The 27,944-nt window shown below is 35.3% G+C and overlaps 1 protein-coding gene across 1 annotated transcript; it reads left to right on the top strand.

Annotated features, from left to right (window-relative positions):
- The first annotated feature begins 6,553 nt into the window (after nucleotides 1-6,553).
- LOC124358025 (putative nuclease HARBI1) lies at nucleotides 6,554-9,216 on the top strand. Its single transcript, XM_046810282.1, has 2 exons — nucleotides 6,554-6,888; nucleotides 8,205-9,216. Exons 1-2 carry the CDS (start codon nucleotides 6,583-6,585, stop codon nucleotides 9,024-9,026), a joined length of 1,128 nt encoding a protein of 375 aa, XP_046666238.1. The 5' UTR covers nucleotides 6,554-6,582; the 3' UTR covers nucleotides 9,027-9,216.
- Nucleotides 9,217-27,944: the final 18,728 nt, after the last annotated feature.

Below are 27,944 nucleotides of genomic sequence, written 5' to 3'. Positions count from 1 at the left end.
ATAATTTGAAATTAATTAAAATTTGTTATTGTAAATGGTAAAGTTGAATAAAACATTTACTAAAATTGGAATTTGAAATTCTTGCTAAACACAGTTAAACAGTTAACTCCGCGCGTGGTGATTGGTCGGTTTAGTTCGTTTGTTTGGTCGCACTGTTATGACAGGTTAGAGGTTATAATTTGTTATTTTAAATGTTTGACTAGCAATACGCGCTGTTTCTTCTCAATCGACTGAATTACGATTGATTGCAGAGTGATTTAAACTAATAATTTACTTAACACTATCAACATTTGTCAATAGTATGACATAACCTATAAACTCAGTTTCTCAACGTTTGTGTCAATCTAACAATTAATCAATCAATCATAGTTTACGATAATGAAATATCAGTGTACAATTATTTACCTTTATTGTTGTAGTTGTTGTAAATGACGAATCTAAGCACTCCACATTTTCACGAATAAACATAGTTATCTGCTTTATCCCGTGCGGCGGACCCACAGTTATCTGCTTTATCCCGTGCGGATCCCGTGCGGCGGACTCACTGGACGGGCATCGTAAACGTTACCGGGCGTTACACTTTTTCATGAGTGACTCCGAGCCGCAACCTAATTTAAGACGTTGTCACGTCAAAATTGCAATGATTTGTAGTCAACATTCATCCAAGCATAATTTTATATTACTAAAATAAATTATAAACAAAAACACTTATAACCTAAATAGTGATTCAAAATTTGCAGTATTTTTAGTTTATTGCAAGATATTCGATAATTGCATTATGTCTTCGTGTTCAAGTAAACTCTTTTTTGTACAGTTTTAAATATTTCTAATGATTCGGTTTTTTTTAATGTGTTATTGTTACTCATTTAGAGGTCTTGGTCCAAGAAAAAACATTGATCTTTTTAAAATAATTTTTAAAACTGTTGGTTTTCTAACCATATTTGCTGATCTACTCATATGAACTGTTTGGACAGCAGTTGTAACGTAATAATTGTGTATCATTGGTAACACTTCTAATGTACAAAATTGAACACAAAAAGTTGCCGAAACGGTAAGGTTTTTACTTGTAGATACAATGGAAAAGATGGCTCCCGCTTTTTTTTGTTCAATGCAATTCTGATAAAAAGTTTTTTAAGGTCCTAACCTTCTTTATTATGTCTTTGTTTAAAGTTTGTTTTTGATGATGGAAGATTTGACAGGATAACAGGATTTCGGAGATTTGCCATCGTTATGGTTCCAAAAGTTATAACATAACGTTTCGAGGATTGGAATCTATCCTCTTCGTCAGGTGGGAGAGGATAGATACAATACCTCACTCTCTTTCTTTATTAGTTTTTTTAAACGTTTCTCCCCAACAATGTGTATCATACTGTAATTTGGAATTATTCCAAGCATAATATAGACATCTAAGCATATTTATTCCACAGAAATTTCTTAGATGATACAATTTCATTACATTATTCCGTAAACTTTTCAATAGTTGTTAAATGTGATCTTTCCGTTTTAATGTTTCATCTATCAAAACACCTAAATATTTGAAACATTGCTGTTCAATTATTTTGCAATTGTAATTGTAATTTTGTTCTTAAATAATGTTATAATGATTATTTAATTGTTATTATATAATCAGTATAATGGTATCTTATTTCGTTTACATAACTAAAACTACAATGTCCAAAATGTAAAAAAGACTGTTTAATTTTAGAGACAGGTATAATAATTAATTCACTTATGTGGGGTATGCCATTTACCGTAAACTGAATTCCGTATTTATTCTTTATAGTAAACAATTATTTCGCTGTTTAAAAGTGCAGAATTAATTCCCAATGAAAAGAGAAAAATAATTGTTAACTATCAATTTTAATGGTCTAGACACTGTAGTTGAATAATAATGAACAATACAAAATTAAAATAGATAAAACCTTGAATACAATACAATTTTGGAAATACTGTAAGATAAGTACAATCGTTTTCGCCTTAACAAAAACAATGCAGCGATTGTGTCTAATGTAACAACGAGGACGCCTTATCACGATTATTCTCATTATTAATAGTACGTATCTTGATTGAGAAAATTGCACAACTGAGAAAATGAACGAAAAAGTTATCTATATTCATTTCGTTAATGTGACTGTCACGTAAAAATATCACACTGAAAATTATTAGTACAACAATTTGTACAACACTGATGGTACAATGGCTCTCAAGGTTGGTGTGTTACTATCTATACTCGTAAGAACTTCATCATTTAGAACCTTACACGACAAAAAATTTATAAGGATAATTTGTTCGTAAAATGTAGAATGTTTATAAACATATTTACTCATAACGATTTAATGGTACAAATAAAACCTTTTAAGGACCGTTATATTGAAACCTTATGAGTTATTAAAAAGATGAATAAAGAATAAACTTTGTTTAAAATTGATTGAAAATTGTATAAAAATGTGTCAATTTTAAATTTATTGATTTCGGAGTAGCTACCGAACTTATAAAACAAGAGTTGTATAGTTATACTTATATAGTTGCAGAGGGCCATGCAAACAACCTTGGATCGCTTAAATCGAGAGGAATTCTTTCCCTAACAAAGAAATCGACCGTCAACCACGCTAATTTTGTTTGGATCTAAATGGGGGACTTGATTAAAAGCATGCAACGTTTATTCTTTCTCAGATCATATATATTTCCTAGTTCTTATACATTGAGGTTGACATAAAACCAACCACCAGACACATAAATACAGTAATGTATTACTGTAAGCATTACTCCCCATTATTTTCGCAATGGTAGTGTAGACAAAGTTTGTTTGACCGCTACAGTGGCGTAGCGAATGGGGGGTCCAGGGGGTCCGGACCCCCCCCCCCCGAAATTTTAAGACATTAATGAAGCATGGAGCAGGAGAAAAAAAGGATAGTTATCATTACTCTTTACAAACATTAAATTGATTGATTTAATTGATTAAAGTGACCGTTGTTAAACATATAATTGTCCTTTCGTTTAAATCATGAAGTATCAAACGATACTTTTGGGCTCGGCCTTTCGGATAGTGTAGTGTAATCACGGTATTTCTATAGGGCGCGGTCACGTGACGTCGCAAAGTAACCTGAACCGTAAACACGGCGAACAGTTTAAATTAGCGACTACTTTGTTCAAATTCGTCTTGGGGACGTAAAATGACCGCTTAGAATTAAGTTACGACGTTGATTTTAGGTGTCATTAAACTGTAGATGTGTATATAATTATCGAAAAAAATCACTTTTGGTCGGAAAATACACTTAAAAAACGATACTGATTAGAATTTCAACTAATTTGGACTTCAGTTATTGAGGTAAACGTGGCATTTTTGATTGAGCTGGGACAACGATTTTTTTATCATTAAACTGTACTCGACTAACTATATAATAATCGAGAAAAAAAAATCACTTCCGGTCGGTAAATACCGAAGAAAAGCTCTCTACAGATTTAAGCTTTGACGATTTTGGACTTCACCGTTTGAGTGGTTGAACAACTTTTTATCAGTAGAGTTTTTCCGGTGTATTATCTGACCGGAAGTGATTTTTTCAATATTTCTTCGATAATTATATAGTTATTAGTCGGCGTTCAATTGATACCTAAAATCAATGTTCTAACATAATTCTAAGTACCACTTTCATCTCAACGACTCAACCAGTGAAATCCAAAATCGTCAAAACTTAAATCTGTAAAGAACTTTCCCTCGGTATTTTCTGCCCGGAAGTGATTTTATTGTTTTGTTTCTCGATAATTATATATGTATTAGTCGACGTCGAATTAATATCAAAAATCGACGTCCTAACATAATTCTAAATACCACTTTTACCTCAACCACTCAACCAGTGAAATCCAAAATCGTCAAAACTTGAATCTGTGGAGAGCTTTTCTTCGGTATTTACCGACCGGAAGTGATTTTTTTCTCGATAATTATATAGTTAGTCGAGTACAGTTTAATGATAAAAAATCGTCGCACTAACTCATTTATAAATACCTCAATCAGTGAAATCCAAAGCAGCCGAACTTCTAATCAGTAGAGTTTTTCCGATGCATTTTCCGACCGTTAGTTTGATCTGTACCCGAGCAATGCTAGAAAATTGCCCTCCTTTTCTAAAGGGTTTTCGGCCGCTAGTGGCCCAATGTCCCCGAAGGGGTATTTCGTATTTCATATTCTCCACAGAATATAGTTGTGTCAATTATAAGCTTGAGTGAAGCTCTGTTTTGTTCTTCTTTCTTATCTAGTGAATGCAACATACATTGGTGCATTCTACTATGCCAGAATCGAACTTCGTAAAGTTTCTGTAGCTATACAAGAAAATTTGTGGTACTAGAGTTGCTGTGAGAGTTGAATTTGCCTATTACATCTTTCCACTTTCTATAAGGCGTAGTTACTAAAGCTCCATATTTTTGGTATTTACCTTTTACCAGTGAACTCATTGGTAAATAACACACAAAACGTCCCCCGGATCCCCGGTTTCGGACCCCCTCGAACGAAATTTATGGCTACGCTACTGGACCGCTATACGGAAATCTCACAAGATATAAAATAATATTGTACGGTCCAGAAAAAATCCTGAAAAGCGAAATATTTATAATCTGATAAGTTCATTGGCCATCTTGGTATGACACTTTATTCAAATATGGTAACCGTTTAAACTAAAAAATTCACAGCTCTCTAATTTGAGGACATGGAGAAAATTTGTGTTTTTGTAAATGTAGTTGAAATCATGAATTTCTAAAATAAATTCTTTATTAATATTTCAATTGTAACAACATTTCCATACTGTGTCTTTCGACTGAGGTGGATGGACTGTGTTTAATATTATATCATTAATGTTACACGGCAATAAAAAAATATGGACCACATCCCCTAGAAAGGATTTAATTAGATCCATTCTACTTTATTGTAAATCTCCCATTTTGTTTACTTTTGTTACCATTATGTTACATTATGTTACCTATTGCTATATACTAAATGGCAGTGACCTTGGTGATACCATGTTTACTTTCTCGGTTCTTAGAGATAAGCTGGAATGTGTGGAGTTCTTTTGCGGAGACAATCGAAAACCCTGCTTTCTTGATTCTAATAAAAAATATTTAACTCGGACGCATCAAAATATACGGTGTGTTTCACAATGACTGTGGTATTTAGTGTATGATTCAGTTTATCAAACGAGACAAATCCAAGTGAACAAGAGCGTCCGGAACGCTTTGTTTTAATCCTAGCGAACGTTTTGGGCTTTTACAAAATAGTTTTTACAGCGAGAATGGTTTTTATTACCCACAGTAATATTTAGCATAACACCTTACAATACAAGTAGGCATTTCCAATCATTATTATTTTTGTCCAAATGGTCATTTTCAGAATGGTAGCCTGTTAATTTAATGAAATTATTAAGTAATAATTAAATTGGTAAGAAGGCACATCTTGTATAAAGACCTCTCTCTGTTTTATAATAACAGAGAGAGGTTTTATAATAAAACTATCACTTTTTTATAATAAAACCCACTAGGTAATACTAATTCCTGATCTACAAGTACATTAAACACAATCTGTCATAGTCACAAAACAAACTAAACAAAATATAACATGTCATAGAATAAACAAAAATAATACCGATCTATGTATTATCATCTCTTTGTTGTAAATTTTGAGGTGTTACGAAATGTTATATTACAAGTTTTTATTTACAGTTAACCTTATTGTAAAACGATTAAAGACAATACTCCTGATATTTTTAATAATGAATGAACTTACTGTAAATATACTTAGGCTTTATTTAGTTTACTATAGTTGCATATCCTATTCGTGTCAATTTATTATACATGTATGAGAATGTTTTTAGTGAACTGACTTAAAAGACTTACCCCAAACACTTTCTTCATAATTATGACGCACCTAAATTGCTATCTGTGACACGTTTATACTAGCCTGGTCTGCTGCAAGGACGTAGCCAGCGAGGGGGGGTCCAAGGGATCCGGACCCCCAAATTTTTAGTTAACGAATGTTTTAAAAACAATTATTATTTAAATAATTCAGTATTACAGACATGTACTGATAAAACATCGTTGTCAACAAAGAAATGGGTTAAGAACTTTTTAAGGAACAAAATGGGGCCTTACTCTCTGTCCACTACGGGAAAACATCAGTTGTCTGGACCTCACAATTTTTTCCTAGCTACGTTCTTGGACTGCCGATGTAAAATAAGGTAAATTGTTATCTCAATCTTTATCGCCGAGCGCTTCTGAGATCTCTATTATCGCTGTTGATTATTAGAGCTGGATTTTTCTGGGAATCAGTTTCCAGTCGTTAAGCCCCCCACACACCTTCGAACATTTCACCCAACCTGACCTGGCGTCGTACCCAACGCCCAACCTGTCAAGTTAGACGTTTACCCCACACTGTCGAACGTGCGATCGAGCAGGTTGGGTGTCTTGTCAGTTGTATTATGGATTTCGAGACAAGTGTAGCTGTTTGTGCTGGCGCTTTTTGTCTGAAACGACAAAAGAAGAAAAAAGATCGACGCTTATGGTCTAAAAAAATGGTTTTTGGACCGGAGTAAGTTTAGCCATATGTCGCTTCTTGCTGAACTTGCCATTAGTGAGCCTCAAGACTTCAAAAATTATCTAAGGATGAGCGAGGAAAGCTTTGAATATCTATTCGGAAGACTGTGTGAGCACATAGAAAAAGAAGATAGCCTTTTGAGAACCTCAATTCCTGCAAAAGAACGTCTTGCAGCCACTCTCCAGTTTCTAGCCAGTGGTAGGAGCTACGAGAATCTGAAGTTTAGTTGTGCAATATCTCCGCAAGCACTAGGAAAAATCATACCAGAAACTTGTGCAGCTATTTTTGATGTTCTAAAGGAAGATTTCTTAAAGGTAAGTACAAATATTTGTTAATTAGTTTTAACTCACTCTTTTCTTCTTACATTATTATAATCCATAATTTACACAATTGTTTTTTTGAGCGCAAAATTGGTTATTGTCGCGCGAGAATAAAGCAGGAGGGTACGAAATGAGTATAACCATCTTCCGAGAGCGACAATAACCTATTTTGCTTCAAATTTATCCTATTACGTTATTACTTATTTTTTAGGTCTAAAAAAACACACATAATTTCAGAAAAAAAATTTATTTTCAAATCTATCTTTTATAAACTTTTCAAAAACATCAAATTTAAAGTCATCAAATAACAAAAAAAAAGCTGTAACAGAAGATGCTGTTGTCAATGTAATAGCCTATTATAAAACAAAACGAACAAACAAAGATGAAAAAGCAACTTATTATACATTGTCCTCGCTGACACCGGGTAGATTCAAATACTGTTTGAGTTCATTCCGAACTTCTTGTTGAGCAGTTTTTTCTTGAATCGCTAGTGCTTGACCTGCGGTAGGTTTAGTTGCTGCCGTTTGACTTTGAGCAGGTTCTGGTAAAGAAAAATTCTTAGGACAACGTACAGTTTGAGGTGAAATATCTACTTTTTGTTGCTGTACATGTTTTTGCTGTACTTGTTGTTGTAGATGTTGTCGTTGTACCTGATGTTGAGTAGGGTTGATTTGGCTTTGCACATAATATGGGTCAAAACTGAATGTCTGATGTTGATAATTTTGATCTTGTAAGAAATATTCAGCGTCAGCCGGCCTATACGGATATGGATTGTTGTTTTGATTAGTGTCCATAAAATGGTTAAGTGATGGTATATTCCGTTGGGTTGGCTGTTGTTCTGTCAATATGGCCGCAGATGCTTTCAAACTGCCTAACTTACCGTGGAACAAAAACATCAGATATAAGCTTTTCTGCAATTACTTGTTGTTGACGGTCCATATCTTCCAGTTGGAAGCCCACGTTGTTTCCAAAAGCCCGGAACTTATTCTGATTACATAGGACAGACGTAGCTGTATCCAAAAATCGTTCTTGTTTCTTTTCAAAATCAGATATCTTTTTTCGGTTTGTTCGAGTAGTTGATCCTGGGTTAGACCTACTTGATACTGATGGGCGACTTACTGGTGTACTTGATGGTGATGGGCGTATATCAGCGTGTATCCCTGTAGATGCGTCATCTTGAGCCTGTAAAAAACACAAAAACTGGGTTTAAAACAGTTATATATAACAGCACGTCAATCAATATTACCTCAATATAAACATTGTTAATTTTAATATATTATAATTTTAACTTTTATGTTTACTTTTTGCAGTTTCCTTGCAATGAATCGGACTGGATGAACATAGCTGTGGACTTCAAAAAGTACTGGCAAGTTGAAAACTGTGTCGGCGCTATAGACGGAAAACACATAGCGATTCGTCAACCTCCGAAAAGTGGGTCATACTACTACAACTACAAAGGGTTCCACAGCATTGTTCTTTTTGCTGTGGTCAATGCTAATTATGAATTCATCTATGTAAATTGTGGTACTAATGGAAGAGTATCCGATGGTGGCGTACTTATGGAAACTGATTTTGGAGAGTTGCTGGAAAATAAGGAATTGCACTTGCCGTCACCAACAAGCTTCGATGACAGGAGAGACGTTTGCCTCCCTTTTACATTCCTTGGAGATGAAGCTTTTCCTCTGAAGGAAAATCTTATGAAGCCCTATCCAAACAAAGGAATCACCCACGACGAAAAGATTTTCAACTATCGGATGTGCCGTGCTAGGAGAGTGGTGGAGAATGCGTTTGGCATCTTAGCGACTCGATTTAGAGTCCTTCTTTCGACAATGAATGTTAGTGTAGAGAGGGCAGAAATCATTGTTTTGGCGTGTTGTACTTTACATAATTTTCTACGCCAGAAAAGTCCAACCTACCTAACTCAAAGTAGTGTGGATTGGGAGGACACTTCAGCAGGCCAGTTAAATGAGGGTGAGTGGAGGCAGAACACGCAAGAACTTCTTGGGTTTAAAAGAATGAGGCGGGATGGCAGAGAACAATCAATTGCCAATGCAGTTCGAGGTTGGTATAAAAGTTTCTATAACAACGAAGGAAGTGTTGATTTCCAAGAAAAAATGATTAATAAGCGTTGACAGTTCGGTATTGAGTGTAAACAAGTGCGATGATATAGTTAACAACAACAAAAATTATAAAATATGTTGATTTTGCTATGTAGTCCTATCTTTTTCAATTTGATAACTAAATATTGGTGAACTTTGTACATTTTTTCTAATTCGTTTAGATACCATAACTGTGTCTTATTTATATTTTAATTCGCTAACTTTGGAAAAAAAAAAATGCAATGTTGTAGTTTATTTAATTATATTGAACTTAGAAAAAAACTAAAGTGTATTTGTTTTCCCTTTAACGTATGCCTAAATATTACTGTATTGCAATTATATATTGCAATTTTGATTAATATATTCATTCTTGAAATTTAACTTTTATTATGTAAACTTATTAGATAAAAAATTAACTTATATTACCCTTCAAACATGTGCCAAAGAGCTTTTTGTCACCCACGATATTTTTAATATTGAGGTATGTTACTCTGAAGACAGTTCTAAGTAAAAATAAATAGGAAGGTAGATAGAAGTAAAACCAAAACAGATGAAATTCCTAGGAAATATACGCGTTTATTCATCACCATGAGCAATGCTCAAGGCTACACCTCTGTGGGGTTAAGTTAAATGACTGAATATCTATAAATGTTAGAAAACTTGCACAACATTAACACGCAAAGGATATGAGTTTTATCCTAATTATTTATTATTATTTATTTATCATAATTATTAAATAGTTTTTTATCTTGGGGGCAAAATTATAGTCTATTGCAAACGTACTACGAAATTAAGGAATAAAGTTGAATTTTTTCAAACATCATTGACATAATGTTATACTGTTTATATATATAAATTAGTTTTGTGCTGTTTTTAACTTTAATATAATTTATTGTAATCTAACTTAACCGTACGAGGTGTTGTCCAAATAATGACCTAGCGCTCAATCCTAAGTAAAAATAAGGAAAGTAATAAACAGTAAATTGGTAACAATTAAACTGACACTTACTTTGGTTATTTCGTCCTGCGTTTCCGCTTCCACGTCGTCCACTCCTTCTTCATCTTCTTCAAGGGACGCAATACTTCTGGATCTTTTGCCGATCGAAGATACACCTTTCCTGACTACCTCTTGGTCTGTTATGAAAAGCAGTAAATCAAAATACCAAAGAGATGGTTCATACACATCATCCTGACCACTTCCGGTAATCTTTGATTTTTCAACCTTTTTCAGCTCTCTTCGGAACGATGCCCTCAAGGTTTCGATTTTGGATTTGACAAATTTCTCGTCGCAATCCGGATTAACTTCCTTGCATTTTTCAACGAGAACGGAATATCCTTCTTTTCTGATATTTTTGTTGGAATAATTTTTACTTTTTATGTCCCATAAAGCTCGTTGCTCCCTATAAAGTTCAATAAACTCACACCAAAATGGTTTATTATCGTTAAACGACATTATGAAACTGGCCTCGCTCCGAAAAAACAAATAACAAATCTAGTACTACGCCACTGCACTAGGGAAACTGAGGTCTAGCCAGTCGAGCCGCTCGACAGTTCCCCCACACACAGCCAAGGCCACACTAGAATCCCAGGCCTCGCTGCTGCCCTGCCGCTGGCTGCGTGACGTCACGGTAAGGGGCGGGCTCCGGCTCAACCATCTCGGCGTTTCGCACCCTCATACTATAATAGTAGTTATTTGTGAACGTTTTCACAGAACTTAAAAATTGGTAGTTGGTCCAAGCTAAGAAATATAATTAAAAAGCTATCCTCTGAAGTAATAGACGTACCAAAATCAGACAAAGTAGAATGTATAAGCAGTTTGTTGGATGAGATGTTAGAAGAAACAACAGACACTAATGTTGCAGAAAAGTTAACTTTCTTTAAAGAACAAATTAAATTAGCAGCTTCAGTTAAAATTTCATATTTTACGTCTTCCTTAATTTGGTTTGCAACGTTATTCTTTTGTTTTCCAGCTGCATACAAAAAGATTGCCAAAGTTTTGACTATGCCCCATCCACGATACTTGCAATCTGTTACCTCAAATTTAGGAACTGGTAGCTCTGGAATAGATACTACTCATATTAGATATCTAAAAAAAGTTATCCTGTATGAAAGAAAATGAAAATGTATGTAGCTTACTTATTGATGAAATTTATGTAAAACCAGAAATGAGCTATGCAGGTGGTAAATTGGAAGGACTAGCTCATAATGAAAACCAAAACTCTATTGAATTAGCAACAACCATTCAGTCATTTATGATAAGCTCACTACTTTCACACAATAAAGATGTTGTAGGGTTATTTCCCTGTAGAGATTTAACCAGTGATTATTTGTATAGTCTAATTTTACAAGTATTGAAAACGTTAACTGATGTTGGGTATATAGTGTTAACAATTATTTCCGACAACAATGGTGTTAACAGAGCTATGTTTACAAAGCTTTGTGGTGGAACACTTAAGAGTAGTTTTTTTCAATCCTTATAACAAACAACAGGAATTTTTGTTATATTTGACACTGTTCACCTTTTTAAATGTATGAAACAACTGGCTGAACCAATCAGACAGTAATCAATCATTTATATTCCCTGACGTTTATGATAGTAAAAATACTCATTTTGGCAAGTGTTTCACATCTAAAAATTATTAAAAAATTAGAAGAAAGTAATGTTGTTAAAACAGCCCCATTATTAACAAAAAAGTTTAATTTCCAACTAATATTGAGAGACAAAACGTAGATTTATGTGTAAAACTGTTTGATGTTAAGAAAATAGCTGCTCTAAAGCACCATGCTACTCAAAATAACAATAATGCATTTTTTGGCACAACAATGATTTTAGAGATAATTCTTACGTGGTGGAAGATTGTTAACGTAAAGAACCCCTTCAAAGGTGTGAGGTTTAATGATAAGTTTTGTAATCCAGAGCATACGTTGACGGATGAAAGTGTGTTATATTTAATGAAGTTTGTTGAGTGGTTAGAAGCATGGGACAGCTTGCCAGTTCAAGGGGAGGAAACGGGTAATAGAAGGAAACGAAATGGCAAACTCACTTTGGACACTCAAACTGCCTTGGTTCACAGTGTAAAGACTATAATAGTTGTAATTAAGTACTTAATAAATAGTTTTAAGTATAAATATGTACTAATAGGTAAATTTCAAACAGATAACTTAGAAGCGAGGTTTGGGCAGTACAGACAAATGTGTGGAAGATGCTACAATATTTCTGTTGTACAAGTTTCTTGAGGCAGAAAAAAGAACTGAAAGCTGACGCCTAATAAAGGTTGTATCAGCTTCTAATAAGATATTTGAGATCAAAGATTTAATTTTTACAGACCAAGTTGACCTTGTTGAAGAAAGTGATAGTTTTGATTTTAATGATATTGATTTTGAAGATGTAATTAAAGCATTAAATGATGTTGCCATATCAGAGAATGACTTAGTAGCCTTAGTTTACATAGGTGGGTACATATGTTTCAAAAATGCTAAAGTCGAATACTTGTAAACAATGTGAAGAATGCTTTGTAGAATACAAAGAGCTAGTCTCAAATGTAAAAAAAGAAAGATTAATAAGTTAAGCCAATAAATAGTAACTTTTATAATAAGAATAACTTTTGTATTGCTTATTTCATTTACCTAATAATTCCAAATGAATTAAATATTTATGTACTATGATGAAGTATTTGTGCTAAAGGGATACTCCTGAGATAGGATAGCTACCTTCACCGGTTATGCTGAAATATTGATAAGTTTCACGGTGAGTCCTGGCGGCCAATGCTATTCTTACGAGACGAGCGCTGATCGCCCGCCCCTTACTGTGACGTCACAACATGAGCAGCGCGGCCTGGGATTCTAGTGTGGCCTTGACACAGCCCAACATGACAGGCGCGCGGTTGGAGTTGGGTGGTGCTGTCGTACCCAGCATCCAACCCAACAAAACCATCGCGCATGTTTTGGGTTGGAGCCCACACACTCTCGAATATGTTCGACAAGACGTTGGGTTCCCAACTGCTTCGACCAACATGTTCGATAGTGTGTGGGGGGCTTTATCATGCCGTTGCTGTATGATTTAGTTCGTAATATTTATATAAAGTAAAAAAGGTTATAAGTATTCGAGCGGACAGGAACTAGTGCTTCCGGCCACCAGTGCGGCGCTGCGAACATCTCTCGAGACAAGGGCGTACATATAAAAGGAACTCAGAGGGCTCAAGCCCCCCCCCCTTAAATTTTGAAAGACGAAACATAACAATTGCACCTGGTAGAACTCATTCATGTAGCCTTAAATCACAAAAATTTCCTGGGAAAAGATTCCAGAGCCCCTAAATTTAGGATATTTTTTGAACTCCTAAACCAACCCGTCTGTCAGCTCCCTCCGAAATAATTTGTTATATACACCACTGTGTCGCGATGATACCTATCAGAAAAAATATCAACATTTTAAAGACTGAATTTCCTTCAGAAAACCAAGAATAGATGTTGTGGTAGACAATTAACGGAAAATGTCCAGCATGTTTATTATAAGTGAACGATGTGTGCTATGATTTTGGTTTTTTTGCCTTCCTGAGGAAGATAAAAGCGTTATCGTTTTTATTATCTATCTATTATGTACATGTAACCGGCAGAACGAGGTACTAACAAGTACGTAGTTAAACGCCACAATATAAATTTTTACAAAAAAGTTTTTGTAGTTACACATAAATTCTGCAAAATAATCCAACTCGTATTTTTACAAAAAGTCCAGAAGTTGTCCAGGCCAGTTATACAGAAGATGTTTATGATTGGATAAGAGTTCACTTTGGCCTTAGCTATCGCCAAAATCAATCTTAGGTGGTACTGAACACACAACTTTAAAAATCTACTTATTTATAGGTACCAATTAAAAATCACAAACCTTACCTTGAACAGTTTTTAAGGCACGAGATGGACAAATAGAGGGTTTCCCTATTTTGTGTTGGACAATTGCCACTATCTTATCGCGTAACCAATTATCGCTCTTGCCCGGCAGTTGACCTTGGAGAGTTTTCATGTTAAATGAAAGCTGCATGCAGTTAAACGCAAGCGTTACATTATTGAGCAATGTAAGTGCGGTTCAAGATAACAATGGTGCGTGGTTGTAATTGTTTGTAACCAACATGATCGACCGGATTGGAGGCAATACTTCTGTTTAGGACCAGAATTGCGGTACATCCAACCTTGGGGCCGCATTGCAAACTAAATAATAAATAATAATAATACTTTATTTTCCACCATTTACAAACAAACACAAAACAATTTACATTCTTTGGAAATACACTGACCAAAAACCAGTCCTTTCCTAACAAAAACAATATTCCAACCAACAAGCTGCTCTCCATGACGTTTGCATCTGGCTAAAACGTCCAGAGGCATATAATGAAAAACAGTACATAAGTAGGCCTACTCGTATATATACACACACATACATACAGTATACATTAAATATACAATATAATAGACAAAGTTGCCATTCACTAACCTATATTCACAATAAATCTGATATATTAATATTATAAGTTTGGCTAATACCAATTACAAGGAAAAATAACAAAAAGTTGTAATAGTGGTAAAATAAAATAAATTCAGAATTTAGTGTACGGTAACTATTATTTGAAAAAATTAAAAATTGAATATTTAGCTCAAAACATTTGTTAAATCACCAATATTATGATTTGTCAAAAGCCAAGCTTTCAGCATTTTAGAAAAACAATTCAAGATATTACAAGATTTTATTTCGCTTGGAATATGAAAAAGCTTCGGTCCTTATACACTGAATGGATTTCCTAAAAGATTCTTTGTTTACTTTCGGTATTCTGAAAATTCTGTTATCTACACTTCTAGTCCTGTGCAACAAATCATTTGTTCCAACATTTCCACTGCGTAAATAAAAAATTCGTAATACTTTATATATATATACAAATGTTCTATCGGCAAGATTTTTAACTGAACATACAGTGGAAAAGCACTTTTTCTTCTATTTTTTGTTCAATATTAACGAATAAAGTAGTTTTGTGTTGTTTTTAATTTATTGATTAAATACTTATATGTACCTCCCCAGCAATGTACAGCATACTGCAACCTTGATTGTATTACGGCAAAGTATAATGCTAACAATCCAGTATGCCAAAGTGTTGAGGGGAATCTACTCAACAAAGCAATAATCGTGATGATTAAATTCCAAATTTAAATCTCAAATGTGTATTCCTAAACTTGTCAAACTCCAGAAGTGTTTTGCGGCTGACACATATTTCTCAAGTAGGACTAAATTATTTTTCTAGTCTCTAACTAAACTATCTGGGCTATGGTTTCATGTACGCTGAAAATGAGAAATGTATTTTTACATTTTTCTCCAAATAAGAGTAGAAGAGAGAGAACGAGTAAATACTTTTAACTTGTAACTTCAGTCCTGTTTTGATACAATGATACAATGCAAAAACGCGCTTTTGCTGAAATAATAACATTTTCTAGAAGAAAGCTTTAACAACTTGTTTTTCTATTTATTCCGTGCTTTGTAATAAGCAAACGATTCAGATGGAATATTCGTATTGGGTGAAACGAATTTAAACGGATACCGTATGAATGAAATGCTACATTGATCAAATTAGACGTAAAAAAATTTATGAATGTGTCAAGATAATCTCTTCCTGTGAATTTTTAAATACTGACAATAAAACATGGTTTCACATAAAAGTCCGACTATTAAGAAAAATCAGTATATTTTACAAAGTCTGTAGAGATTTCGTTAGAGTTTTTACAATTTACAGTTTAATTAATTAGTTTAGAAATACCATTCAACCAGATATAAAACAAGTATCTTTAAGTAGATTTAATATTGATTTTTGGTTACAAATAATATATAAATCATGGCCAGCGACGTGTAAAAGTCCATTCAAACCGTCTAATAAAAAAAACCAATAATATCAACAAGGGAGTATTTGATCTAATAGTCATATTCTATTCTTATTGTGTATTTAAATCTTAAGAACTCTTATCTGGTTTTCAAATAACCAAATAGAATATTGTTTTATGAGCAATAAAGCTGACTTGTTACTTTCACTCGGGATTCCAAGATCGGGGCAAACCCCCGACCGCGATCAACGCTACGCGACAGTCAGATTACGGTGGTCGGAAACCTTTTTTGTGTCCTCCAAAGATTTTGGGAGCAACTCAAAAAATTTTAAAAGTAAAACCCCTCTTTAGTGACCCCTCACTTTGAAGAGCATAAGCAAACAAACAATGATGAAAAACCAGAGACCCGCTATCTCTTTCCCATTCAAAATAGTACCAGAACAATGTTTTTTAATATCTCACGACATCGCCAAGTTAAATCAAATATTCAAACTGGAACCCTCCTACTATTTGGCAGTGAGAAAAGCGTAGGTTGAGCTCCTCTCTCATGTTTTGAAAAGCCTGCTGAAGCGGTATTTGGTAATCTTGTTTCTTAAATCTTCAATGCACTGGGGTTTTGTAAATGTAAGTGTAAAGAGATCATTAAAATTTTGGAATGACCATTTATTTTGTATATCTGGTTTTCACCATGTTTTGAGTTTTTTTTTATGCTCTTAAAATGAAGGGTCACTTGTGAGAGATTTACATTTTATATGTTTAAAGTTGTCCCCAAAATCTAGCATTATTTGGGAACACAAAAATGTTTAAAATCATCAAATGAAGCTTCTTTTCTACATTGCACCACTACCCAAAGGAAATCTCCTTACATAAACTTTATAAATCATAAAGGGGTGGGATCCTGACTTTTTATTCACCCTGTACAAAGTAAAAGAAACATTGTTTTTTCTAATAAATAAAATCTATTTCCCTTCTTGAAGTGTTGGTCCATACTTTTCAGACAGCTCGTTCATAATTGGTTCTAGTACTTGGTATGTGATCCTGTTTCCGAAGAGTACGAAAAGTTCCTGAAATTGTTTTGGTATCTGGAATCCTCCTATTAGTGTAACGTAGTTAGTTCTATTCTTCTACAGCAGCTCTTGCATTACCATTACCAGTACACCCAGAATAAAAACCAATTATCAGCGTATTCCTCTGATGTAAATAGAGTAAGGCATTTTTTCGCCATGGGGGGAATTTAAAACAATTCGAATTATAACTCACAGAAAAATTGCATTTAATAACACGATTCCACAGAACCCGAATTCTCCTGCTGTGAGCTTGCAAAACACCACTAATACACAGTTCTAACGTAACAGTACAGAATACCATTGTTGATCAGCTTTTATTCGTGCGTTACCAACTTAGAAATTAATTTAAAACAAAAACTGCACATTTCGATGATTAGTAAACAATAATGGGAAAAATGATTGGCTTCATTTATTTTCGAACATTTGATGTAAATTTTTATTAAAAAAAAAATACAACGTAATCAAAACATGATATTTGTATTTACAAACAAAAATTGATATTTAAACAGTTAATCTTGTTTTCTCCCCAATTTATCTCATCATTAAGGAACAAACCATTTTGTTTTTGTTTTATTTTAACTAAATTACCTGTACGGTAATTTCTTTATCAGCACTCCATAGTAATGTATTATACTGCATAAAATCGTATACGTCGCACCGACGAGGCTGCACGATGCCTTCTTTGGTAGCTGGCCGCAGATCCACTTAAGCTTAAGGGGGGGGTCGGGCCAGGCCTATCTAGCCCATGTTAAAATTCCTCTACTTAAGGTATCATTTTTCTCAAAAAGTATAAATTAAAAGATAGGTACTATCATTTTTGTGTTACTAGAAAACTCTTGGACATTTTTTGCATAGTTTGTATGGATAACTTCAAAAAAAAAATATATATTTTGGATATAAAAAATTTTTTTATCCAAACTACTTTTTTTTCCAGGACATTTTTTGTATAAAATATTTTTTTTTAAATAATCAGGATTTAAAAATAAGGAATTTGCTTTCATTCAAAATGTTAAAGGAAGACCTAATAAACAAAATATTTAAAAAAATTGTTCAGATATCTTCAATAGTTTTTTAGATAAATGTACCTTTGTGTTAAAAAACTAGATTTTCGGAAAACGTTGGTGTTAAAGCCAAAAAAAATATATGATAATTAAAATTAGAGCCAACCTCTAGTGCATTCCTGCCCCATTAAATGGGGTTGTCTGGGTCCCTCTAAACTCTACATAATTCTATCCTCTAGCCTTTTCTTTGCAATAGAAAGTTGTTTTCTGCACCTTTTCTCTATTTGTCTTGTTGCGCTTTTTCAGCTTTTTGAATTCGGAGTAGATCTTGCTGTTTAATCTCATGCACACATCATAGAGCCAGGATTAATACTCCAAACTTTTCCAACACTTGGCACTTCACTATGTTGCCCCTGTTAAAAGTTGCCACAGCCTCATGCCACACCTCGTTCTAAGGTGCTTTTCATTACAAAAGTTGTTTTTGGTACCTCTCGACCATCATCACACTATTTAGCGATTCGACGTAGAATTCTGTGTCCCCACATGAAGGCAATTCCTAAGGAGTTCTTCATTAGACAAATCTCTTTGAAAATGGGTTTTATTTCATCCATAAACAGACACTGGTAGGTGAGTATGGGCCTTAGAGTCATAGATTATCAGCATAACAGTATCTATAACAAATAAAGCGAACGCCTCATGCTCTCCTGGGACGAAAAAAAAAAAAAATGCGAAGACATGCATTTTGAAAAATATTCAATAACGCGTTTAATAATCGACAGAAATTAAAAAGTGAAGTATGTTCTTAAAGGCTAACGACGAAATTTGGGAATTAAAAACAAAAATAAAAAAAAATTTGGAATTTTTTAACCCAATTTGGGGCCGACCCCCCTTTTTTAAAATATGATGTCTAAAAGACTCCTAAACTATCGCGGAGTAAATTAATTTTTATATCACTGGGGCATATGGAAATTTCTTTGAGTATTTTTTCTTCAAGAAAGTCCAAAATATTTCATTTTGCACTGTTTTATAATTTTGAACATGTCCTCTCTCTGTATTGTCATCGAGGGCTCCGCACTAGAACCTGCCAGACAAAAAAACTAGTGTTTTTATTACGGAATTTAAAATATTTGAATTATTTGTTATTAAAACCTCTTTTAATTAAATTGCAATAAAACAAAGGGGCGGAAAGTGGCGGAAGGTTTTTCTCTTAATAATTCAAGTAAAAGGTTCACAGAATATGTCTATGCAAGACATTTAGCTTAAATCCGTTTAACTCATAATTAATATGCTCTCGGAAAATTAATTTTATAAGGATTTTTTTTACCACGACAACATTTATGACTGTCTGCTAACATTTTATGAATGAAAAAGTTATTCTTATAGTTTAATAATGCATTATAAACAAAGTACATACCTGTTCTTGAAGAAATCCATAGAAGTTTTTAGGTTAGCACTAAACACAACAGTGTAAAATTTCACAGAAAAGTGATGAAAAATAGTAAGCGTCGAGGAAAAGGTGTAAATATCACAAGGAACAGATAATTTCCAACTGACGTGGAGGGTGTAGGAGGGCGCGTTTGGCGGCGGGGGATGAACCGGTTTTGTATGAAGAAGGTTCCCTACTGTCATTACAGAACAAAAGGGACCTGTGTGGCTAAGTTTGTGAATTGGACTTTTGGCCAGCTTTTTGTGGCGTTATACCCGTATGTGGCGATGGTGTATTTCGCTCTTCTATCAGCTCCGTCGCAATTGCCTCATTGGCTGCAGAGGGAGAGAAAGAACACAAGGCTCTATACGTCGTGTATATGGACTATTAGCGACAGCTGTTTACTTAATACCCTAAACCCGCTTATCCGAACGTGTAGCAATGGCATTTTTCTGAAATACAGTCAGCAATGAGCCGAGACAGAGCATCCTTTCCCTTTCCTGTCAAGTGGAGTCCATGGCGTGTAAAATATTTACGATCCATGGACTCTGTGTCAACAATTTTTCATTTTAGGGACTCCCTCTTCAAGTCGCTTTAGAAGCCAATTTACAAGAAAGGTCTTGTCATTTACTTTATGTGAGTTGTGCATATCGAACCGATAAGGGATTGTGACTGCAATAATGCTGGGAGTTTTTAATTTCTCAATTAAGTTTTTTATCTTCTAAATACATTATTTTCATTTGAGTTACTGATGTCGTTTGTACCAGCAATTAACACTATGCAATCGTCTTCGCAAAACTCGGAATCCGATATGTTGGGGAAAATGTCAGTTGTCTCAGCGCCAGGTTTACATTCAACCATCACTTTGTATTCATTATTATCCAGATGAGCCAGTAGGTGCATAGACATATGCCGACCATGACTATCTGAGTAAACGTTTAATTTTCTTCTTACTTTCTTGTTCGGCTGTTGTGTTTTTCGGTTTTGTTATATTCCTGCTTTGATATTTTTTGAGATTTTGTATTATACTTTGCATCTTCGGTTTCAAAACTTGGCTTTAAATTATTATTCTTGATTGTATTTTTACGATTTAGAGCTATCGTTTTCCTCCGGAGATACTTCTGGTGGAGGAAAAATATAACATTAATATAATATTAATAAAACATATATTTGTTTTACTTGTCAGATTAATACAGATGTAAGTTGTGGTACCTCTGACGAGACCAAATTGTACTGATCGTAAAGTTGTCTCGATTAAGTTTTCAACCTCACTTTATATGCAGAAAATTAAATGATTAGTGTGTTTAGTTAACTTAAGATGCAAGCTCTCAAGGTCTTTGTTTTTTTCACTAATTCCAGGTCCTTACTGAGAATTAATTAATTGTATGAAGGTAGTTCTTAACGATGGAAGCATTGTGAAGGAAACAGCAATGAGCGGGAGGAAACTGCTGTTTCCTGTGTTTTGACTGGCCTGCGATAGTAAGAGACCGTGACTTTCATTGTGCAATGAGCGGGAAGAAACTGCTGAACACCTGTGTTTTGACTGGCCTGCGATATTAAGGGACCGTGACTTTCATTGTGCAATGAGCAGGAGGAAACTGCTGAACACCTGTGTTTTGACTGGCCTGCGATAGTAAGGGACCGTGACTTTCATTGTGCAATGAGCAGGAGGAAACTGCTGAACACCTGTGTTTTGACTGGCCTGCGATAGTCAGGGAGCGTGACTTTCATTGTGCAATGAGCGGGAGGAAACTGCTGAACACCTGTGTTTTGACTGGCCTGCGATAGTCAGGGAGCGTGACTTTCATTGTGCAATGAGCGGGAGGAAACTGCTGAACACCTGTGTTTTGACTGGCCTGCGATAGTAAGGGACCGTGACTTTCATTGTGCAATGAGCAGGAGGAAAACTGCTGAACACCTGTGTTTGTGACTGGCCTGCGATAGTCAGGGAGCGTGACTTTCATTGTGCAATGAGCAGGAGGAAACTGCTGAACACCTGTGTTTTGACTGGCCTGCGATAGTAAGGGACCGTGACTTTCACTGTGCAATGGGCAGGACTTTCATTGTGCAATGAGCGGGAGGAAACTGCTGAACACCTGTGTTTTGACTGGCCTGCGATAGTAAGGGACCGTGACTTTCATTGTGGAATGGGCAACACTTTCATTGTGCAATGAGCAGGAGGAAACTGCTGAACACCTGTGTTTTGACTGGCCTGCGATAGTAAGGGATCGTGACTTTCATTGTGCAATGAGCGGGAGGAAACTGCTGAACACCTGTGTTTTGACTGGCCTGCGATAGTAAGGGATCGTGACTTTCATTGTGCAATGAGCGGGAGGAAACTGCTGAACACCTGTGTTTTGACTGGCCTGCGATAGGAAGGGAGCGTTATTCCATCATTGATATTTATTACACGGGTGGTGAATTTTCTCAGAAGGGCCTTCTTGTTTTCTGCGTTTTAATAAGATTAAGACTAATAATGTTTACTGATTACTTAATTTTAACAAGGCCTTGAAGATAGGGGTTCATGATAGGAGTGCATTTAAACAATTTGAGATTAACCCAATGTTTTAATGTAGGAACATTCATGAAAAAGTAAGTTACGTGTTACAAGTATATTGTTTTTTTTTATTTTTACACCCCTATACTAACTAGGTGGCCGGGTCTCTCCAGAATACCAATTTCAATCCTGGATACTTTAAAAAAAAATTATTTTAATATTTTAATAAAAGATTTTACGGACTATAATAATTAATCACAAAATTAATGTTTTTGTTGTTTTAAGATACTTAATCGATCAGAAAAGTAGAATAGTTTGAAATTTAAATAAAAGCAATGGATTGGGCTATACCAATAAAATTTTACTCTGTTTATTCCATTTTATAAGACTAACCTTAGGGCTCTTACTATCTTGATTTAGGATTAAAGTTTGTACGAAATAAAGTAATTATTAAGGTTTGCTTTAACAAATTATAAAAATCATCAAAAATAATAAGCGTGGTAAATGCACAATTTTTAAAGCTCAAAATTAATAACTGTAATGTATCCACTAATTCTGTTGATCTGGCCAATCATCGTCAGCTGGTCGCTCCACCACTAAACCCTCCCCCTCCACCTCCATTCACTCTAATCATCACTCTAATGCCCGCGCTGCCTTGTTCTAACTGTCCCTCATTAGCGGCTGGCGGAATTAAATATAAGTAAATCATGGGATATTAATAGTGGTCTTGGTGTAATAATCCCAATGATTACCGTATCTCACAACCAAATGTATAATTGCACATTTTATTTAATCAAATTTTGTGTTTACATTCAAATTGAATCCTCCAACGAGAGATAAGTCAAGGTACACATGGAAAAGGCATTACAGAAAATGTTTTCATCCAAGTGACCAAACGAATAGATAATTTCAAACGAATTTGGTGTGTGGACATATTTCTAAATTAGTTTAGTTTATACGTTTTAATTATTTTTTTACATAAAATTGTTATTTACTTAATAATAACAACAACAACAACAATAATAATAATAATATTCTTTATTGCATTAACAATTGTTACAATTGCATTGCATGCGTCATAAAATGGAATTTAAGTTTAAACTAAAGCCTATTTTTTTATAAACACAGTATGTCATAAAGATGACATTCGGTCTTTATTTATCTATATCAGAACCGGTTTATGTGTTAATACTCTTGAATAACTTCATTAATTTCTAATGTTTTCATCCCAGCGGCCCATTATGAACTCATCAACAGAGTAAAATGCCTTTGACACCAGGAAGTGTTTTAGTCGAGCTTTAAATTGATTGGGATGGTTTAAATTTTTAATACCCTCAGGGAGCCCGTTGATTAGCCTGACACCAACTTGGGACGGTAAAGGTGGCATTACCTAAGCGAACGACTGTGGCGACTCCAGCCGCACCTGCTCGAGCCGCGCGGCCAGAACCACAACGGCTGTAGCCGACAGGTACATTCCTTAGGAGCGACTAGAGCAGTTGGGTTTTTTTAGACGTCATGGCAGATGCAAATCAGTGTTGGGGGTTAGCCTATATTCTACTGCAAGAAGAAGAGGAAGAAGAAATATTGTTGGTTAAGTTCAAAAAGAATGAAAAATCCACATCCATTGTACCTATCAAGATGCCAAGAGGGGTTTCAAAAGATTTTAATTCAGAGACATCTTCTGCAGGACGACTCAATGTTCAGAAAGTTTTTTCGTTTGAATAGAGTCCAGTTTGATTACATATTATCATGCAATCGAAAGCGGTTTAATCAGAAAAAAATCATGCAACAAAGTCAAGCAGGCCCATCAGCCCTGCAGAAAAAAAATTGGGACTGACGCTAAGGTAAGAATTTAATATAAACAGTAAATGCTTAAAAAACAATATGTTTATTAAAAAAAACATTAGGCCTACATTGGAAAACATCCATATCATAAACCTATTTAAAACAGTATGTTAGTTTGCATGTGCAGATTATTTAAATTTCATACCACATGTGTTGGTCAATAGAGTGAAGTCGTACTCATCATCATCATTCAAAATAGATGGTGATTGAAGTGTCAAATTCGAGTTGCAAGAAGTGGAGGACTTGTCATCAAACCGTGGGACATTATGAGCTCGATTTACTTCTTCCAATTCCAATTGGCTAACAATTTGACAAATTTTCCATCCTCGCACGGATTTGATTTTTCAGGGGGAAAATTTTTTAACTGTCATAGCCATACTTTTGGAAAAATACATCAATGGGATGTTGCTCTTTTGGCTTATCCAAAATAGCTGACATTAGTTTAGATCTTTCTTCAGAATTTCTCTTAAAAACTTTGAGAATACTTTCTCCTGATAATTTAGTTTTCAGCTTTCGTTTTTTTTGATTGCTTCGGCACACCCATCACCATCGAGCTACTCGGGTTCTTCGGATAGATCTTTGCTAAGATCCTCTGGATCACGAATTTCAGAATAAACAGATTCTTCGGCCACTTCAACATTTTCAGTTTCTTGTCCATCAACTTTTGTTTCATCATCTTGAGTGATAGTATTTGTGACTGTCCTAAAACAACGCAAAAAGAGTTTATTAGTTTTTCCATAATAGTTCCATAATAGGTTGTTCATACACTATACACTGAGAGAAAAGGGGTGTTTGAACATACTTAAATACGTTTTTATCGAATAAAGATAAATATTTAGTTTCAACATTAAGTCAAACAATAGAGGTACCTATGTTATTTACGTATGTGATGTTGGTGTTGAGTGACGCCACTATATGACGTTCAACCGCAAGATGTATGAAAAATAAGTAGTCAATTGAATTGTGTTTTCTTACTTATGCCTATGATAATATGTAAATAGAAAATTTACATATTACAACTATGTTGGTTATAAAAATTATTAATTGCAATAGTATGTTATTTACTTAATTTTGGAGAAGCAGTGAGGAATTTACTAATCGGAAGTACGTTATTTAATTACTTTCAAGAGCACATATACGGAGTATCCCCGAACTTCCCACCAATATTTTCAGGTATTATTCCTGGGACCAAAGACAAACTAAAAATATAATATTCAAACTTTCACAAACTAAAGATGTTGTAAAATGTATAAATCTAATTTTTTTACCTCCTTTTTGACCGAAACTGTTAGGTATTATTATCAAATAATCAAGAATAAAAGGTCAATAACAAAAGTCATGTATAACAAAATATCTAATATCACATTGCCAGTTTCAGGCCAACTTACTCTCTCTCACATTCGACCACGTTCATGAATTCAAGGTAGTCTTCAAGATGCCATTTGCGCACTTTCTTTGAACTCGCAGATCCTGTGGGAAGTTTTTTTGGCTCTTTTGCGCCTCATTATATGTATCCCAGATATTTTTCCATCGGTTTTTACACTCTTCAGCTGAAAAAAAATGTTTCATTAAATTTTACGAATTTTTTTCAGGTATTTAGCAGTTGGAGAAAGCTTCGCTTCTTTGTCTTTTGCATTGCCGAATGTCAGCAAGTTATATAAGTCGTATTATCAAGGAAGTATTAGAAGTATGCAGTGCAAGACTTCCAGCTGAATTCATGCCAACTCCTACTACTCAAGACCTCCTCTTACTGTCGAAGGCCTTTGAAGAATTATGGAATTTTCCCAATTGTATATTGGCAGTAGATGGAAAACATGTACGGATTTCTTGTCCAGCAAAGTAGTGGATCCCAATTTTTTAATTACAAAGAGTACTTTTCAATAGTTTTGCTAGCTTTTGTAGATGCTAATTATAAGTTTGTTATGGTTGACATTTGGTTCCTACGGACGCGAAAGGAGACAGTGGTATTTTAGAAAAATCTAACTTAGGGGGGCTAATCAGAAATGAACAGTTCTATCCTCCACCAAGGACTGTAGGTACAAAAGAGCTTCCTTATGTTATAGTAGGTGATGAAGCCTTTTAAACTTTCAATGCATTTAATGAAACCTTTCACAAGACCAGAAGCTCGTACTAATAAAAGAAAAGCTGTTTTCAACTACAGACTGTCTCGTGCAAGAAGAGTATCGGAAAATTCCTTTGCATTACTGTCTCAAGTTTTTCGTGTTTTTATACCCCAATAGCAGTCAACCCAGGGGTCACAGACAAGTTAATATTGACTGCCTGTTGCCTGCAAAATATGCTCCGCGATGCGTACCTTTGAAGAAAATGGCCAGTGTTATTTTGAGCTCTCCAACTCGGAACCATTTACCATCACAAAATATGATTCCTTTGCGTGCTGGAGGTGGCTTTGGTAACCTTGAAGGTTTTGACATAAGAGGACCGTTTTTTGTGACTACTTTAATAGCAAAAGTGGATCCGTACATTGGCAAATGACACACGTCAACAAGACAGACGAACAATTAAAAGAGGAAAAGAAAACCCTATTAAAGGGATGTAACTTTTGTGTTCATAAACATAAGTCAAATGTACTTTATACTTACTGTAAATAAATAAGCAAATATAATACTTTACCTGGTAATTTCATTTTCATGCCCAATTTCACTCCACACGTTATCTCTGACGTTTGCATCCTTGTACAGGTGGTGTTTTGCGTTAAAAAAGACAAGGGTGTTCACGCACTAATTCGATGAGTCTTGAGTCTTCCATAATTGATGAACAATGCACACCAAAAACAGTAAAAACAGCTTCAGTCGTTCGCGGCTGTTACGACTAGACTGCTCATGTGAGCAGTCCAGTTCGAGCCGCCGCATTACAGTCGCATCTGTCGCGCGGCGCTAGTCGCGTCATAGGAATGGGTTTCGTTTACTTACATGCGATGCGGTAATGAGTCATAGTCGCGCGGTTCGAGCCGTGCGGCTGGAGCCGCGACAGTCGTCGCTTAGGAATGCCACCTTAAGCGTCCATAAGCCGTCGTTCTGTGGTGATCGAGCCGGAAGATGTCCCTGCCTCTAGTCCCGTACTGGTGGACATCCCTGCCCCGTTCCAACTCACATTTGAGTCGACAGTACAGGATAACCTCTAAAATAAAGAGACAGGGTAAAGTCAGTAATCCAAGGCTCCTGAAGGCGTCTTTGCACGACTCTCTGGGGTTCAACTTTAACAAAATTCTAACGGCTTTCTTTTGAGATCTAAAAACTCTTTGAAACATGTTTTTGGAACAACTGCCCCACAATATCAAGCCGTAAGACATATATGGATGTATAAGACCAAAGTAGGCCAGTTTTAAAACACTCAAAGAACAACAATTTGCAAGGTTGCGCAGGACATAAATGCCCGAGGCAACCTTAGAGCAAACGCCCTCAACGTGGGTGTTCCATGTCAGCCCTCGTTCAAGGTACATTCCAAGGAACTTGGTGGATTCAGCTTCATCAAGAAGAACGTCGTCCACCATCACCGCGGGCCGGAGCTCTTGGTTGTCATGCTGCCGAAGACAGAAGTTCATGACGATTGATTTCAAACTGTTTGTTTTCAACTTGTTTCTGGAGAAATACTCGATACATGAGTTAAGTTCGATGAAAGACTTTATTTCAAGATCGTGTTTTGATTTTGATCTGATGCAGAGAGTCGTGTCGTCAGCATATTGAATCACTTTTCCATATTGGATTGTTGAATTCAACCTGTTGACGTATATCAGGAAAAGGACTGGTCCAAGTATTGATCCCTGGGGGACACCACAAGGCATTTTTACCTTCTCTGATAGAGCACTCCCAATCTGCACGCACTGCCCCCGATCATCCAGATAAGACGAGAGCCACTTATGCGGCAGACCCCGAATACCACTTGTCCACAACTGGTGCATCAGTGTCGCATGATACACGCAGTCAAAGACTTTGGAGAGGTCGAGAAATATGCTAATCACATGTTCTCGCCTCTCCAGTCCATCGACAACATTATGAATGAGATCCGTTACGGCATCGATTGTCGACTTGTTTTTTCTGAACCCAAACTGTTCGGGACAGAGAACGTCGTAACGGTCAAGAAATTTTTGAAATTGATTGAGGAAAGCTTTTTCAAAAATTTTGCTGAACACAGGGAGGATTGAAATTGGACGATAATTGCTTGAGATGCAAGGATCGTCTTTTTTGAAAATTGGAATGACTTTGGCAATCTTCAATGCCGATGGGAAGACGCCTTGTGCGA

The sequence above is a fragment of the Homalodisca vitripennis genome, chromosome 3 (genome assembly GCF_021130785.1).
Source record: "Homalodisca vitripennis isolate AUS2020 chromosome 3, UT_GWSS_2.1, whole genome shotgun sequence".
NCBI lineage: Eukaryota > Metazoa > Arthropoda > Insecta > Hemiptera > Cicadellidae > Homalodisca > Homalodisca vitripennis.
Note: the sequence above shows the minus strand (reverse complement) of the source record. Positions and strands in the feature narration are given on the sequence as shown.